The sequence below is a fragment of the Ursus maritimus genome, unplaced genomic scaffold (assembly GCF_017311325.1).
Source record: "Ursus maritimus isolate PB19 unplaced genomic scaffold, ASM1731132v1 scaffold_22, whole genome shotgun sequence".
Classification (NCBI taxonomy): Eukaryota; Metazoa; Chordata; class Mammalia; order Carnivora; family Ursidae; genus Ursus; species Ursus maritimus.
In genome coordinates this window covers 20096532-20113286 of record NW_024424675.1, presented here as the reverse complement: position 1 = coordinate 20113286, position 16755 = coordinate 20096532, and the positions used below count along the sequence as shown (strand labels likewise).

The 16755-nt window shown below is 50.4% G+C and overlaps 1 protein-coding gene across 1 annotated transcript in view; it reads left to right on the top strand.

Annotated features, from left to right (window-relative positions):
* Positions 1-699: 699 nt before the first annotated feature.
* The window catches only part of STK35 (serine/threonine kinase 35), a 43242-nt gene continuing 27186 nt past the window's right edge, over positions 700-16755 (top strand). Inside the window, exons 1-3 of the mRNA XM_040638083.1 lie at positions 700-1430; positions 2024-2621; positions 15166-15915. Of these exons, the coding sequence (XP_040494017.1) occupies positions 1122-1430; positions 2024-2621; positions 15166-15878 (1620 nt within the window). The 5' untranslated portion in view covers positions 700-1121 and the 3' untranslated portion in view covers positions 15879-15915. The remainder of the gene's footprint in view (positions 1431-2023; positions 2622-15165; positions 15916-16755) is intronic.

The following is a 16755-nucleotide window of genomic DNA, read 5'->3' as shown; positions in this document are numbered from 1 at the left end:
CACTATCGGGAGTGGCCTGCTCCCAAACCCAAAGCACTTTCACTCATTCTTTTTCTCCATCATACCTATCCATGTCAAAAATTATTCTATTTGTTTAGTTAATAGCATCGAACATTTACTGTGTGCAGGGCCCTGTCCTGTTTTAAGTGTTTTAACTGTACAATCACAGTGACTCCTCCAACTACTGTTCTTCCCATCTTACAGATGAGAACTATAAAACACAAGAAAGTTAATTAACTTGCACAAGATCACCCATAGCATTTGTCTCCTCCAGGGGCATAGATCCTCAACAAAGGTAGAAATTGCCTTGTTCACTGCCCTTTCCTCAGAGGCTTAGAACAGTGCCTAGCACATTATAGGAATTAATACAGATTCAGTTTAAAAATAACGGGTACCTACTAGGCATTGGAGTACAAAGCAGTGAACAAAATAGCACTTTCAGCCTTGCACCCAATTAGCCACTTATTATATATATTCATATATACTTAGCCACTCTTAAAAATGTTTTACATATAAATTTTATATATATGAAATATATATCTATATATGAAATATATTTCTTTATATGAAATATACATTTTATATATGAAATATATATTTATATGAAATATATTTATATGAAATATATATTTATATGAAATATATATATGGATATATATATTTCATTTGGCGCTATCAACACTGGGATGTTAAGGTCCAATCACCCATTTTGCAGATCAGAAAACTGAGGCATGGAATCGGACAGTGATTTGCCCAGAATCAAGGGGCTATTGGGAGGCAGGGTGTGGATTCCAACCCAGTCCCGAAGGTTCCCAGGCACTGCCTATGAATCAATCAAACCGACCAATCCAATCAACCAATCAGTATTTATTAGGCGCCTGCTGCGCGCAGCCCTTCTTCACGCAGCGAAGGCGAGGAGGGAGGAGGCTGTGGTGGGCAGGCAGCCGCGGAGACTCGGAGGACGCAGCGGATCGCGGGAATTTGGCGCCTATTTTTTGTTGGCTGGGTGTTCTCGCCTGTGATTGGGCCCCGGCGCGGCGTGCCCGGTACGCCTGGCTGCGGCTGCTCTGTCGACCTTGGCAAGACCCAGGCGGCGCGGGACGCGATCGGCCTCCCGAGGGATGGGCCACCAGGAGCCCCCGCTGGCCCGAGTGCGGGCGGGAGGTGCGGCTTATATAAACAGGTTATGTAAAGGGCTCAGCTGGCGCGAACACGTGGAGAGCCGCGGGAGCCCGGACACCCGGTTCTCCCCCACGGGCGCCGCCGCCACCACCACCCGTGCAGCAGCAGACTCTGGAGCACACACGGCCCGGGCCGCCGCCTCTCGCGCCGCTCCGTACCGGAGGCAGCCCTGGCCCGGAGCGGACCATCCCCAGCCTGGGGCGCCAGGGGGGAAACGGGCCGCCCGGAAGTGGCGGGGCGCTAGCCAGGTAAGGGCGCAGTCTGCGGAGTCAAAGCGAGCGCCGAGGCTGGAGCCATCTCCGTCCCCTCGGGCGCTTGGGGAGGGCACTCGGGCCCCCAGTTAGGCGGGCTCAGGGACGCGGAACTTTTAAGCCAACCTCCTCCACCCGTTGCCCTCAGGGACTTGGGTCGGTCCGCCGAGCTCCGCTCAGGCTTAATTCAATGGACTGTTTACACCCGGGAGAACCCAAGCCGGGATGCGGGGAGGGGGATCCCAAAAGGGGCCAGGCAGGGAGAAAGATTTCCACAGTCAGACTTGCCTCTTAAGGTAATTTTCTTAAGTCGTAAGGAGTGCAGGTCCTTGTTTTTCCTATTCTTAGGCGATAAATTAACTGGGAAGGCGGGGGTGTTTTGCTTTTCTTTCCGGGTCCCCCTCTGAGTTACAGCGTAGTGGTTTCGTCCTTCCCGCTTTCCCCTCCCCTCCCCCGTTCAGTCAGCTGCGGCGGCTTCCGTCTTAAAGGGGCCGCGGCGGCCGGAGGAGGTGGAGGTGGGTCGCCCTGCGGCCTGCGCTCGTTTCTTCCCCGCTTCGGCCTAGTTGGTTAACCGATTCTTTCGCCCGCAGGTCACAATCCAAGGTCCCACTCCTCCGCGTCCCGGGGCCGGACGGAGGGATGAGGCAGGGGGGACCCGGGCAGCGCCGTTGCTGCTCCCCCCGCCGCCCGCAGCCATGGAAACGGGGGAGGAGGACGGCGCCCGCAGAGGTACACAAAGCCCCGAGCGGAAAAGGCGAAGCCCAGTGCCGCGGGCGCCCAGCGCGAAGCTGAGGCCGGCGGCGGCCCAGGCCATGGATCCGGTGGCGGCCGAGGCCCCGGGCGAGGCCTACCTGGCGCGGCGGAGGCCAGAGGGCGGCGGCGGGTCGGCGCGGCCGCGGTACAGCCTGTTGGCGGAGATCGGGCGCGGCAGCTACGGCGTGGTTTACGAGGCAGTGGCCGGGCGCAGCGGGGCCCGGGTGGCGGTCAAGAAGATCCGCTGCGACGCCCCCGAGAACGTGGAGCTGGCGCTGGCCGAATTCTGGGCCCTGACCAGCCTCAAGCGGCGCCACCAGAACGTCGTGCAGTTTGAAGAGTGCGTCCTGCAGCGCAACGGGCTAGCCCAGCGCATGAGCCATGGCAACAAGAGCTCGCAGCTTTACCTGCGCCTGGTGGAGACCTCGCTCAAAGGTAGGAGCGCCGCCGGCCGTCCCGCCCACACAGGGCCTGCACCCACTGCTCTGGATGGCTCGGCCCTAGCGGACCCCCAGACCTGTAGGTCCTGGTCCTGTCAGCCTGGGCCCAGACACGCCCTCCTTGCCGGATCCCAGACGTCTAGGCCCTCCTCTCATCTCAGGACCCCGGATCAGTCCCTGGTACAAACGGGAGTTGGTATTTTCATAAAAGGGGACTCATTAAGTGCTCACCATTTTCTTAGTTAAGTGCTCAGTAAAGGTGGACTGTTATTAAACTTCTGGCACTCTTGAGTTTCCACAAGGGGAGTGAGGGGGATTGGGCTGCGTTGGTAGGAGAACTTCAGAGCCCCCTCTAGGCCCTCTTCTTTCCCTCCGAAGCAAACTAAAAGAACTTTACTGGACCCACCCACTCCCCCTCCCTGTTTGGTTCCAAAAGTCCTGACACCCTTCAGCTCCACCCCCAAACTCTTGCTTCCTAGTCTTCCGTTTTCCTCTGAGACCCCCAGCCCATCCCAAGGCAGTCAAGCAAACTGGCGGGTTTCCTAAGTCCTCTGGGGCGTGCTGCATAATTAACCCCCCAAGTGGGCCTAGAGCTGTCACACAGTGGAACATCTTTTTTCTTCCTTTCCTCAGTTTTACATACTAAATCTTTTTGTAAACCCCCTAAGGCTGGCTGGCTTGGGTGTTTATAGGGAAGATGGACCTCAGTGAAGCAGGGGGGCTTTGCAGTCGTGGGAGGGCTAAGCCTAATTTCTGGGTTTTAGCTGCAGTTAGGAAGTGAGTTCATCTTGAGTGCCCAGTACTCACATGTCTTGTTCAGACTTAAAAGTAGCCAGGGATCTCTAAAGAGAGGAGAGGGCCAGTGGCCTAGAAAGGTCTTAGGAGACTTCCTCAGGGAAGAGGTTACTAATCTTGGTCCCAGTTATGTTCTAGATGTCTTAGAGAGTGACTTTCGGTAATAATTTTAAGAGTAGATCCTCTTCTCTTTCTATAAATGGAGAAACTAAAGGTTAGAGGTAAACAAATATAAGTTGATGAAGTTAATCAGCTTGTAAGGGACGTTGGATTTCCTTAGTTTTTCAGAACTTAAGTGACATAAACCCAGATCTGTCTTGATTCAAGGCCTAGATCCTTTCAAATGGGTAATGGTGTCCTCACTTCCCCAAGAATAAAGTGGAACTGACCTTTAAGAATGGGTAGGATTTGGGGTGGGGTTGGACAGGGCATTTTGTTTGGAGTTTTTGCCCAGTTTTAAGCTCCTGCAACCCATCCCAGGAGAATTCCGTCCCATTTCAAAATAAGTCAGTTGTTTCACAGTGGATTGGGGGTGTGTGATCAGTATCACCTGAGGTCCTTTTTCAAAATAGGTTTTCACTTTTTATGCCCAGCCCTGCCTCATCCATTCTGAAACGCCCATCCTCTCTCCCCAGGGAGAATACATTTGTTTTGAAAAGACTTTTCAGGAGATTCTTTGAAGCTTACCTGTGTCCTACAAGCTCTTCACTTCCATTCTCAGATTGTCTTCTCCACTGTGATTAATGAATAGTCTGGACTTCATAGTACATGACTGCCTTGGGATGTGGGAATTCACTTTGCCAATGATCCCCTTCTACCCTCAGTTCATTGAGGCTGATCTTGAAACTTCCTACCAGGTGTGAAGTCTTGACTTCCCCTCCTTACATATAAATACTGTCCAGATTCTCTCACCTGTAGAGTTTGTCAGAACTCCGCAGTAAACGGTGGCTGTATAGCCTCATGGTTAATACCATAGACTGTGGTTAGGCTCACCTAAAGTCATGGCTTGTCTGAACTGACTACATGAGGCATGGGACAAGTTGTTTAAAACCTCTGGGGAGCATTCCTCTATCCATAAGATAAGGATGCCAGTGTCCTCGAGCTGCTGTGCAGCCTGGGAATGTCCTTAAGTTGTCTGATAAGAGGAACTCAGCAAATTCAGTCCACATTTTGAGTCCTCTTTCCTCGTCCCCTTCGAGATTCACTATGTTCTTGATCAGGTTTGACAGTGGAACTCATGCTGTTGTCTGGGTTGTTAGTAACACCAGGTCGAAAGAAACACTGGTATTTTTTGCCTCCCTTTGTGAATTAAAACAGGTCTAGAGAAACGAAATACTTTTGCTTTATGCCATACACTTCAATTGTCCCTTTCTGTTGTTGGGAGTCTTCAAAATATTTGAGCCTCTGCTATGGGTCAGGTAATATTCAAGGCTCAGAGACAGAGCAATAAAGGAAATGGTGCACAATCTCGCTGATGAAACTGACATGGAAATTTACATGTCAAATGTTAACAAGCAGTAAATAGGCATTGTTTTCTGCTGTTTGTATTAAAGTGAAGAACAAAAAAGACCCACATTGCACTTAGGTTAAGTTTTCCTGCCTTCAGCTTCCAGGATTGAGCAGTCTTAATCAGCCCTGGGGCACTGGCTTTACAGTGTGCTGATACCACTCAGAAATGTCAGAGCTGGAAGGAATCTTAGAGATAATCTGGTTCAGCCCTGTCATTAAACAAACTGCTGTGCAGTCAGCTTTTGCCCAGTCTCCTGCAATTTAGAATACTTTTGAAATAGCCCAAAAAAGTGTTAATCAGCCTCAAAGTCACTTTTGAACTAAATCTACATCGTGTTACTGAGTCCTCATAGTAGCACTTCGGGCGGGGGCCGCAGCGCGGCAGCCTTTGCCCCAAAGGAACTTAATTGGAAAGTTTGAGGACCTGTAGAAGTTACAAGTGCTAATTAAAGTCCCAGGAGGAAAAGGCAAGTTGTGTGGTTAACAAGGGCTTTCTACAGAGTTTTGCATGGCTTCACAGGAATGATAATCTAGAGTTTAGCTAGGCGTTGGCAGAGAAGATAGGCTTGGAAGAAAGGTGTCTGGGACCATGTGGATAGGTAGAGAAGTGGGATTTGTTTTACAATGGGCCAAAAAGGGAATAGTTGGGGTTTTTTTTTCCCTCTTCAGTATCAGCACTCTAGTGCTGATATGCAGAAGGCATCTCTGTAGTCCTAAGAAATTATTTGACCTGTAAATCCAGTATCAGAAAGAAGAGAGAAACTTATTAATGCAGTTCTTGGTCTTACCCAACTTTTTTTTTTTTTTCCTTTTTTTAAAGACCCCATTCATCTATTCGACAGAGACAGAGACAGCCAGCGAGAGAGGGAACACAAGCAGGGGGAGTGGGAGAGGAAGAAGCAGGCTCATAGTGGAGGAGCCCGATGTGGGGCTCGATCCCATAACGCCGGGATCACGCCCCGAGCCAAAGGCAGACGCTTAACCACTGCGCCACCCAGGCGCCCCTACCCAACTTTGTTTGATAGGCGTCTAGGTCTCCTGTCCTTCCTCTCTGAACATAGACCAAACACAGAGCATTACGTAGTGAACAGAAGTTTCAGTCAGGGGTGGTCTTAGAAGCCTGATCTGGCCTTCTGTTTCACAAGGAAGGAAACAAGCGTAGGAAAGAGACAGGACTTGCCTCACCTGAATTAGTGGTAGCATTCCGACCAGGCTCCCAGACTTTTTAAAACCAGATTAACAATCCTGTAAATTATTCGGTTGATGCCTTGATGTCTTTGTTTAACTTTTACGTACTTGTCACAAAAAAACAGGAGTTAAAGCATCACCAGTTTGCTTTTATCCCCCCGTTTCCATTACCAAAGGACCCTGTCCTGAATGCACCTAAAACTAAATTCAAGATTGCTGCCACTTAGAAAACAGCAGGCAAGCCTGAACTCAGTGTCAAACTAAACTCAAATTCCTGTGTGCTCCCTCACGCACTCACTGATCTTTTGACAAACCGCGACGAATAAGGAGTTTATATCTTATGGTATATCATCTCCAGGACAAACCCAAGGCTCATAAGACCAAATAAGAAGTTTGGAAAAGCTGGGGGTCTAGCTTATCCCATCTTGTTGAGACAGTAGTTCTACTTTACCACCTATTTCATGTTTACTGCGCTCGAGAGATCTTTAGGCGGCTTCACGTGGGTGGGAAGCTAGGCCCTTGGGAAGTCGGGTCAGTGCATTTGTGCCCAGTGTTGAGTGTAAGCCAGACACTGCGGGAGAGGCTATGCAAAGTTTCTTCCATGAGGCATGCGGAAGACACAGGCCCAGGTGACCACAATTCAAGGTCCCGAGTGGTGGGTGGCCTAGAAAGCGAACAGCAGAGGTTCTGGGGAGTATAGAGGCATGGGGAACCAGAGAAGGTAGACTTGAGTAAGCCGAGGCGGGAGTTAGTGTGGGGAGGGAAACCTGGGTCTTAGCAGTGGATTGGCTGTCAGCCTGCACACTGCCCTCACCCCCCAGCCTATTGAGTCCCAAGGAAAACCGGAGGCTCAGAGCTGGCTCACCCCTTCCCGGACCCCTAGAAAGCAACTCTGAATTCTCTACTATGGCTTGGGCCTCAGAAGGGCAGAGAGCTGGGCGGTGATGTTCAGCTACTTGGACATAGATCAAAGGTGTCATTAGGGGCCTTGGAAATTAACGGGATGCAACGGCACTAGCATTGACTGGGAGTCCGAAGGTTTGGGTTCCACTTCCACCCTGTTAATGAGAGCTACAGCTTACTAATTGCTGTGGGCCAGGTGCTGTTCTAGACTTTATACCCATTAACTGATTCAATCCTCACAACCCCCTTTTGAAGTCGGTGCTATAATTACCCCTGTTTTACAGGTGAGGAGACCCAGTTTAGCGAAATTGCCAGGTGTAAAACAGCTAAGCAGATAACCGAGCTGAGGTCCAAGCACGGGCACTCGAACTTGAGTCCACTCTTCCTGACAGCTGTGCGGCACTCTTGGGACAGGTGGCTTAAATTCTGGGTTCTTCTCTTTTTCTTGGTTGTTAAATGGCCATAATCACATTTTACTCAGAAACTAATGGCTACTGTTTATTTTTTAATTAGGTGCTAATTAGCACTTGGCACTGCTAGTCTCCACGGGTGCCTCCCCTGTGTGTCAGCTGCCAGGGACCCTGTTCCTGCTTTCTGGTCCGCCCTTGAATGTCTCGAGACAACCACGCAGACTTCTCTCTCCCCGCTGCCTGCCCGCCTTCTGTGTGCACTGGGAATTCTAGATATCGGCCTCAGGAGACAGGAACAACCCTTGCTTAATGGAGAGTTTTGGCTAATTGTGTTGCACTGGATAGGTTTTTATAGTGCAAATTTCTAAGAATTGTTTCGCTTCCTATAAAACATCAGTTCTCGCTCAACTCCAGCTTGGCCTTCGGTGGGGTCATTAGTGACTCAAAAATTCTGGATCCTTACCTGGTTGTTTTTAACGTACACATTCTACACACCTACCACTAGAAGTTTCACTGTGTTTTGTTTCGTTTGGTTTTGGTTTTTTTAGCCTCTGTCTCACAGTTCTCCTCTTGTTTCATTTCACCCAATTATTGAGCCCCTGCTATGTGGGAGGTGGACCGTGAGGAGTGCAGAGACCTGGTTTCCTTCCACCACGGTGCGCAGGCTCTTGGAGGAGCCGGATGGAGCACAGCAGATGTTACCTCACTGCAGCCTCTGAGAGGCGCTCTAGGGGAACAGTTGCCAAGAATGTGGACTAAGTTTAGGGGAGGGAAGGATGAGTTGTAAAAGGGTAAACAGAAGCAATCCTGGCAAGAGGTGAGGCCTAGGTAAGTGGGAAGGCCCTCAAATGTGGAGAGAAAAATGGGCCGCGGTACCCAGGGGTTACTTCCTACTCTCCGCTTGGCTGGCAGGGTCTGTATTTTAACAAGACCCCTGTAATGTTCCGGTACTAATAGCTAGGCTTAGTATTTGCATGCTTGTTCTCACTGAATACCCCCACTTGAAGTTGGTGTTTTTGTAACCTGGTCTTATACGGGAGAAAATCCAGATCCGTCAAGGTCAAGTAACTTGTCCAGTACCACCAGTGAAGGGTCAGGCTCTAGATCGACATCCAGAAGCTCTTTCCAGTTTCCGTGTGCTTGACCTGGGGCTGCGCCTGGTGTCCAGACACATCAACAGAATTAATACACCCAGTAGTACCATGCAAAATGTTTCCTGTATCATAGTTAAGCCTTACCGTAGCCCAGCGAGGTAGATGTCTCCCAATTTATGGATAATGAGACAGATTCATAGGGTCTTAAGACCTTTGCCTGGGGTCACATAGTCTTGGAAGTGAAGAGTGAGGGTGCCGACCCTGGGCCTGGTAGGCTCTGCGGCCCTTGTCCTGTCTTTGCTGTTAGGCCTGCAGGTTCCTGGCCTCTTGGCCTCTGTAGGACACTGGATCTTGTCTTGGCGGCCACCCTACGGGGTTGATTGTCTAGTGCACAATGACATTTGACTGATCTTGTGAAGGGCTTTGAACACACTGCATGTTGATACTGGACCCAGCCTCTTTCTAGTGACAGGACACAGCCCAAGGTCATTGAGAGCAGGACCAGGGCATGGTCTGTGTGCTCATCTTTCTTTGGAAGAAGAGCTGATCTTGGGAAGGGTCATTGTCTTCAGCTTCTCAGGACTGATTTTTGGCTGAGCCATTTCTTTAAAAAATATAAATTAGGCGCGCCCGGGTGGCTCAGTGGTTAAGCATCTGCCTTCGGCCCAGGTCATGATCCCAGGGTCCTGGGATTGACCCCCACATCGGGCTCCCTGTTCTGCTGGGAGCCTGGTTCTTCCTCCCACTCCCCCTGCTTGTGTTCCCTCTCTCGCTGGCTGTCTCTCTCTCTTTGTCAAATAAATAAATAAAATCTAAATATATATATATATATATATATATATATATATATATATATATATAGCTTTTAACTAATCAAAAACAGGGATGGTATAGTCATAATGAAAATTGAATTCTTTTTTTTTTTTTAGGTTTTTTTTTCTAACCCTTTTTCTTAAAATTATAATTTTATATTCTCTTTTTTTCACTTCACATTAAACTTACTTCTGCCCTGTTATGTGACCTTCTCTTGACTTTTTGTCTAAGTAAATTAGAAGTATAACGTGGCCCTTTAAAGCATTCAACCAAATGGCAGTACTGTTCTTTTCGGTCCTTCACTTTTACTTTGTTGTGTGGAATACCCGTTCTGGGTGCTTTGGGGGCTCGTTGTGTCCTTTTTGTTGCTGTCGGTGATGGGGGTCCGTTTGTTTCTGTTTTTGTGTTTTTTTGGTACTCTTCTTAGAATAAATTCCTCGGTGAGATTTTTTTGATGTCCAATGGATTAAGCGTTTTTAAGACTTGTGATACATACTGCTGAATTTAGCACATTCAAGTCAAAAGCTGATTAGTGCTCTGCTGAGAAATGCATCTGCAGGTCGTGTGGTTGGACTGTCAACACGAGGGACTTGGTGAACGTGAAACTCCTTGGGGTCAGACGCCCGTGAACTTAACACAGAACCTGTGTCAGCGGTGGGCAGTAGAACGTCTGGGCTGTAGGATCATGGTTAGGGATCCAGGCTGTAGAGCCTGGGCCCCGTCCCTTTCTAGCTGTGAGACCACAGGCTAGTAATTCAATCTTGAGCCTTTATTTCCTCCCCCTGTAAAAGGGGGTATAATTATGGTCTCGGTAGATAGGGGTTTGGAGTAAGAAGAAAGGATTGGCTAGAGTACTCTCTCAGTGCTTCCTTCCTGTCACAGAGGACATGTGATGTTACTAAGTTGTATTGATTCGAAACCTCCCAAGACCTCCCCCCACCACCACCCCTTCTCATCTTCTCCCTTGCCAGTCCTCACTTCTTGGGGTTTCCGAAACTCCCGATGACTCTCTCAGCTGCCGAGCTGTCTTCCGTCTCTAACTCGTCATGCCGGCAGGGGAACTTGCGGCAGGGATCCTGAGACCTCTTGCACTCGCAGCATCTTGGCAGTCAGAACCCCGCGGAAGCAGTGGTGTGCGGTACTGTTGTTAGCAGCCTGTAGGTCTTACTTAAATGGTAGGTCTTAGAATTGGTGACTTAAGACTCAGTAAGCAGGATATCTTTCTAAAACGTGTCAAGAATTTTAGTTCCCGTATCTTAGAACCTAAGTTCAAATCCTTCAGTCTGCCAGACCCCGTTTGTTAGGACCCGACCGTGGCGGCTTCACCTCCAGCCTCCTTTCTGTGCGTCTCTTCTGTGCTGAGCCCGGATCACTTGGGTCCCGCGCTGCGAGCTCACACTCCGTGGGTGATGTGCTCACTGCTTACTTTCCATCCTGCGAGAACACTGCTCAAGGGCCACCCCGACTGATCCTCAGCCTGCCTCTCTCCTAACCCCCTTGCCCAGTCCTTGGGCGAAATTGCACCCTAGTCCTTGTTCTCATCGCTGTGGGCCGTCATTCTGCTTCTAAGGACCAGAAACCTTAATGAGGGCAGAGACGACTGCTGATCTCCTCTCCGGCATCTCCAAAGCAGTGCGTGCCCAGGAAATGTTTAGTGCATGGCCAGGAAGTGTGTAAGTGGAATCGACTAGAATAGGGAAACTGCAGCTCCTGGAGGCAGCTTGGGAATAGGCTCATAAAGCCCTGGGTATGTTGTATCCCTTTCTAGGAGTTTCCTGCTCCTAGGCACCCAAAGCTCCGACTCCTCCTTATTCCGAGCCTGCGGGCCTCAAGTTCTGAACAAAGCAGGCCACATTTTTTTGGGAGACACCTGCTTGACTTGTTTTTTCCCTCTATTTTCTCTGTCTCCCTGGGAACTGTGGCATAGAATGTTTTGAAGTAGAGTTTATTCTGTGGCCTTCTGGCTGTTGGGCTTGAGGGGAAGGTAAGCAACTGTCCTGAAGGCGGGCCTGTCTCTCTTTAATCACAGTGCATCTCTCAGCCCCCTGGGACGCGGGGCACAGCACTGTGTGGTGGCAGGACTTGGCCGCGGAGGCTCATGTCTTACCCAACCAGCCGTGGCCGTGATCTTCGGCAAGTTACCTAACCTTCTTCTCAGTTTGCCCACCTGTAGAAGCGAGTCCAGAGAGCTGAGACGGCCTTTACATAGTGCCTGGAACCCAGTGGCCTCTCAAATGAATTTATCTCAAATCCTTAACACTTCCAGGGAACACTCCGTCTTTTCTTTCGCTGCGGGAAGCTAATTTTTGACTCATCCTCACCTTATAGAACCGCCAGGCTGTCCCAAACAAGGGAATTATAAAGTTTAATTTTGTTTCTATCCCCTCAAAACACTGTAAGCTTCATGTGGGGATTCTGCTCTAGTTGGTACATGTGTATTCCAGTCCTCTGTCCCGAAACTGGGGGAAGCCACAGGCTGGCGTGGCGACCGCGGGGCCGGCTGCAAGATGGATGGGCACTGAAGCTGCCTGAGATCCCCTGACCTTCACGAGTCCCTGCTGGCTGGTGGACCCCAGGGGTGTGTCTCCAGGAATCCGTGTCCTTGCAGGACCGTGGTTTGGTGATCCCTGAAAGTTCGAGCACTTTTCCCTTCCCCAGCGTGTAGTCACCTTGGTGAATTAGAAGATGAGGGTTGTGGCTGGTCGGAAGAGGGAAGTTACCTGGGCAATCAGGCAAACATGGAGTAGGTCGGCCTTCAGGCAAGGTGTAAAGGGACACGTTCAGATGCTCCGGCGGAGATTTGGGGAGAGGGAGGGCTTTCTAGGGAGAGAGCACCTCAAAACAGCCTGGTCTGGCTAGAACATGGGCTTAGCTATTTACAGCCCGAGCGATACGATACAGTCATCCACTTTCATTTTCTGATTTCAACGTCCTCTGTTTCCTAGCATGTGAGAACTTCATTCTGTGGCCTACAGCGCTGGGGTTATTGGGATCCGTGGCTTCTTTGGACCTGGCCGAGGCCCAGTGGGGATGTTATTGATGGTCAGAATGTCATTTCCCCAAAGTATCTGAGGCCCTGCAAAATCTATTTCTTGTCAGTGACTTAACTCCCAGGAATATATGGTGTCTGTGTCCTTCTCAGTGTGGCGGAGGCTGCAGAGGCTCACAGAGCTTCAGCCATCTTCCCAGCCTTTGCCCAAGGTTCTTCCCATGGTATCCGTCTCTCCCATGTTTTCCTTCGAGCTAGGAGACCACCCAATTAACCAGTGGGCAGAGCTGTCATCTAACCCCCAGACTCATCACCTTCAAGCCTGGGCCCTTCCTGTGACTTCCCTCTGGCTCGCCTCTCAGCAGAAACCCGTCAGGTGCCACGCGCCCTCCATCCTACCATGAGGGAGGCAGGGGCCCGGGTGGGCAGTCTGCCAGAAGGAAAGGACGGGAATTCTCGCATGCCTCTCCTGTTTGTGAGTGGGCAGCAGGGGATCCCCGCATGAAAACATAAGCTATGGTTTCTGACAAAAGGAGCCCATGGCCCTGGCCTGTGCAGAGAAGTGCTGCTTGCCTCTGGGACAAGTGGCCGCCTTCCCTGGTTTTCCATTCTGTCATGATCCCTGATGCCGGGGAGCCCGTTTCGTCCTGTCCAGCTTTCCTCTCAACAAACAGCCCCTCCCGTAGCATCTCCTGAGCTCAGCTCCTTCCCCCCGGAGCAAGCTCTTGGGTCCCCGGCCCATAACCCCCCCCACCCCCGCACTTGTTTACCCTTCTTTTCTTTCCCTGGGTTCTCATAACCTGAACTTACAATGTCTGTTTTGCAGGCTTGTTTTCTTTTTACTTGAGTTGCCCTGGTTACCAACTTTGTATATAAAGTAATCACCATTCCCCACCCTTTATTTCCCCACTGTTTCAGTGAAAACGTTGCACTGTTTTCTGACGGTAGCCCTCGCAGAAGGAATCGGATGGCTTTTTAATCGCTTCCTTTCTGGCTGTACCGCCAGCAGACCTTTCTTGCCCTCCTTTTTATGGGTCTTGACTGTGGCGTTGGGATGGATTTGGGCTTCAGATCCCCACATCATTTCGCAGTGTTTTTAGATAAAGAGCCTCAGCCCACCAGAGCCAGTGACCTAGAAAGAGGATTATGAGATGGGAAAGAGCGAATTTTAAAAAGAAAACACCCTGTCTGCCCTAAGCTGGTTCCACCTGTATTGCTTTGGTTGTGAGTAATAGAAACAAACAAATTACATAATTACAGGGGAAGTGAGGTCCGTCAGATCGTGGTCGAAAACCCCAAGCTTCTGCCTTGTCCGTCTCTTCATCCTGCCTCGCCCTGGAACTCCCAGAGCAGTGGCTTCCATAGACTCAGCTTTGGCAGAGGCTGTATAAAGAGACGTAGCTCTTGTTTTCCGGTGGAATGGAGACCCCGTACTAGGGGTCAGAGGCCTGGTCTTCACCCCCAATTATGAATGATCCATATGACCACCCATGGCAGGCCCCGCCTTTTCATCAGCAGTATAAGACGTCTGCCTGTTTAGACTTTGGGGGCAGCTATAGTCCTCCAGTAACTTCCACAGAAGGACTCAGTGTGTCGTTAATTGCTTTTATAAAGAACATTGGGGTTTGTTTGGAGATGCCAGTCACCAGCTTTCCTGGAGTTTCTGTGGTTCAGTAAAAGGAAAGACTTCTGGAAAGGCAGAGCTGGAGTTTCGAGGCAACACAACTTGATTCTAACTTCTCTGTCTACTTTGGACTCCTGTTCCCATCAGACTTCCTTCCTGTGTACACCTCTCCCATGTTCCGTGATCCAGCCCATCTCTCAGCCTAGAATTCTCTCTTGCTTCTGCCCACTGATCACCTGCCTGTCCTTTAGGTGGGACTCGGGCCCTGCACCTTCTGACTCCCAGATCTGGCAACTTCCTCCCACCCTTCACTGTTCGTAGTAAAAGTTGACCCTGATGCAGATACTTGCGATGCTTGCTGTCTTAGATACTTACCTTTATCTCCTTGAAAGGAAGCTTTCTAGAGGGGCCTGCTACCAGACCTAACCTGTGCTGGGCGAGCAGGAACCACTGCTTGGAGTCTGCCTCTAAAACAAAGCCGTAGTGCCGTTCTAGGCGCATCAACAGGTTCTAGGCGCGTCAACAGTAGGAGTCCTACAAGTTAGGAGACGGGGAGGAGGGGTCCTTTGGCTGGTACGGATTGACAGACCTTTTTAGGCCTTCTTGCACCCTTGACCTTGTCTCATCAGCAGCCCTGTGAGCCATGGGGGTGCCATGCTGCCAGGCTGGAAGCACTAGAATGAAACCCAGTGGCTCCCCAGTCACAGGGATTGGAGTCCCTGGACTTTTAAGTCTTTGGGAGCCCCAGGTTCTGCATCTTGTAGGATGGGGCTCTTTCGTCCTACCTTGCCCGGGGGGGGGGGGGATAGTAAATATTAGCTTGAAGGTCAGGAGCCAGTGTCGGGATTCTGTGAGTGAGGACATGTGCCGCGTACAGGACATGTGGCCGCGTACAGGTGAGGCAGCAGAAGCCGAGACTCGGAAAGGTGAACCTAGTGCAGTTGCCTCCTGGTTGTTCGTTGAACCGGTCAGCAGGCACCCAGTTACGTAGCCAGGTACCGGGTAATTCCAAAGCCAGGTGCTTGACCCCAGGGTCCGCAGCCTGTCATTCCTCCCGTGTGAGTAGAGATGGGCCTGCTTGGCGCAGCGGTGGCTCCATGGGAGCCTCGTCGCCACTGTCCGTGGTCAGCCCGCTGTGCTGCGTGCGTGTGGTCTGAGAGTGGTGTGGATGTGTCCGTGGCACTCAAGCTCTTTCCGGTCTTCCTTCGATTTAGGAGAAAGGATCCTGGGTTATGCCGAGGAGCCCTGCTATCTCTGGTTTGTCATGGAGTTCTGTGAAGGTGGAGACCTGAATCAGTACGTCCTGTCCCGGAGGCCGGACCCAGCCACCAACAAAAGCTTCATGCTACAGCTCACGAGCGCCATTGCCTTCCTGCACAAAAACCACATCGTGCACAGGGACCTAAAGCCAGACAACATCCTCATCACCGAGCGGTCTGGCACCCCCATCCTCAAGGTGGCGGACTTTGGACTAAGCAAGGTCTGTGCTGGGTTAGCCCCCCGAGGAAAAGAGGGCCACCAAGACAACAAAAATGTGAATGTGAATAAGTACTGGCTGTCCTCGGCCTGCGGCTCTGACTTCTACATGGCCCCCGAGGTCTGGGAGGGACACTACACAGCCAAGGCCGACATCTTCGCCCTGGGCATTATCATCTGGGCAATGATAGAAAGAATCACTTTTATTGACTCTGAGACCAAGAAGGAGCTCCTGGGGACCTATATCAAACAGGGGACCGAAATCGTCCCTGTTGGTGAGGCGCTGCTAGAAAACCCAAAGATGGAGTTGCACATCCCCCAGAAACGCAGGACTTCCATGTCTGAGGGGATCAAGCAGCTCTTGAAAGATATGTTAGCTGCTAACCCACAGGACCGGCCTGATGCCTTTGAACTTGAAACCAGAATGGACCAGGTCACATGTGCTGCTTAAAATTCAGGGCAAAGCATCTTGCGTGTTTTTAAACTAGGTGAGTGTCCTCTTTCTGTTCTGCATGCACACTTCCTGGACTGGATTCTCCATCTCAGGCCCCACAATGGGCCCCATGGAGCTGGGGGGGGGGGGGGGGGGGGGAGACGGAGGGTTGAAGATAGCCAAGTGTTCATTACCAGCGGACCCGCCCAAGTCTTGAGGAGGAGAGCTGTGGGGTGGAGTAAGAGCTGGAAAGTCTAGAGAAGTTCTGTGAGCGGACGTCGCGTTTGAGCGGAGTCTCAAGTGTTTTAGAAATACTTTTTCTCGTCAATTAATAAATGCTTACTGGAGAAAATGTGCAAAAGAGGTACAGACAATTTTTTTTCAGAGAACGAACACTGTCCCTAATTGAATCCCTCCTGTTCACATGTCCAGTTCTGCGCAGCTGAGATCGTACAATATTTAGGTACAGTTTTGTTTCCCGCTCTTTCAGCACTCATCTGAGCATCTCCCCATGTGCTGCTTTGGAAGTAAGCTTTCCAGTAATTGACATTCCATTATATGTACCATAACGTAACCATTCTACTTTATAATCTGATGGGTTTCCTCCATTTTAGATAGTGTAAATGATGTGTGAGTGACTATTCTTGATAGGGAATTCTTATTTAAGGGATTGATTGTGGGCTCTCATTTGTCAAGTGCTGTGCTAGGCTCGGGTGACAGCAGTAAGCAAATTCAGACAGTGGCCCCATCCTCATGAATTCCGCAGCTTAGTTGAAGTAGTCGGGGAGAGAAACCTTGATCAGTAGTTGCCATAGGGGCTTTACGACAAAGGAGAAAGGGTGTTAAGGGAAACTGGCCTTTTAGGGGATGGGGCTCAGAGGCAGGAGTAGGGAAT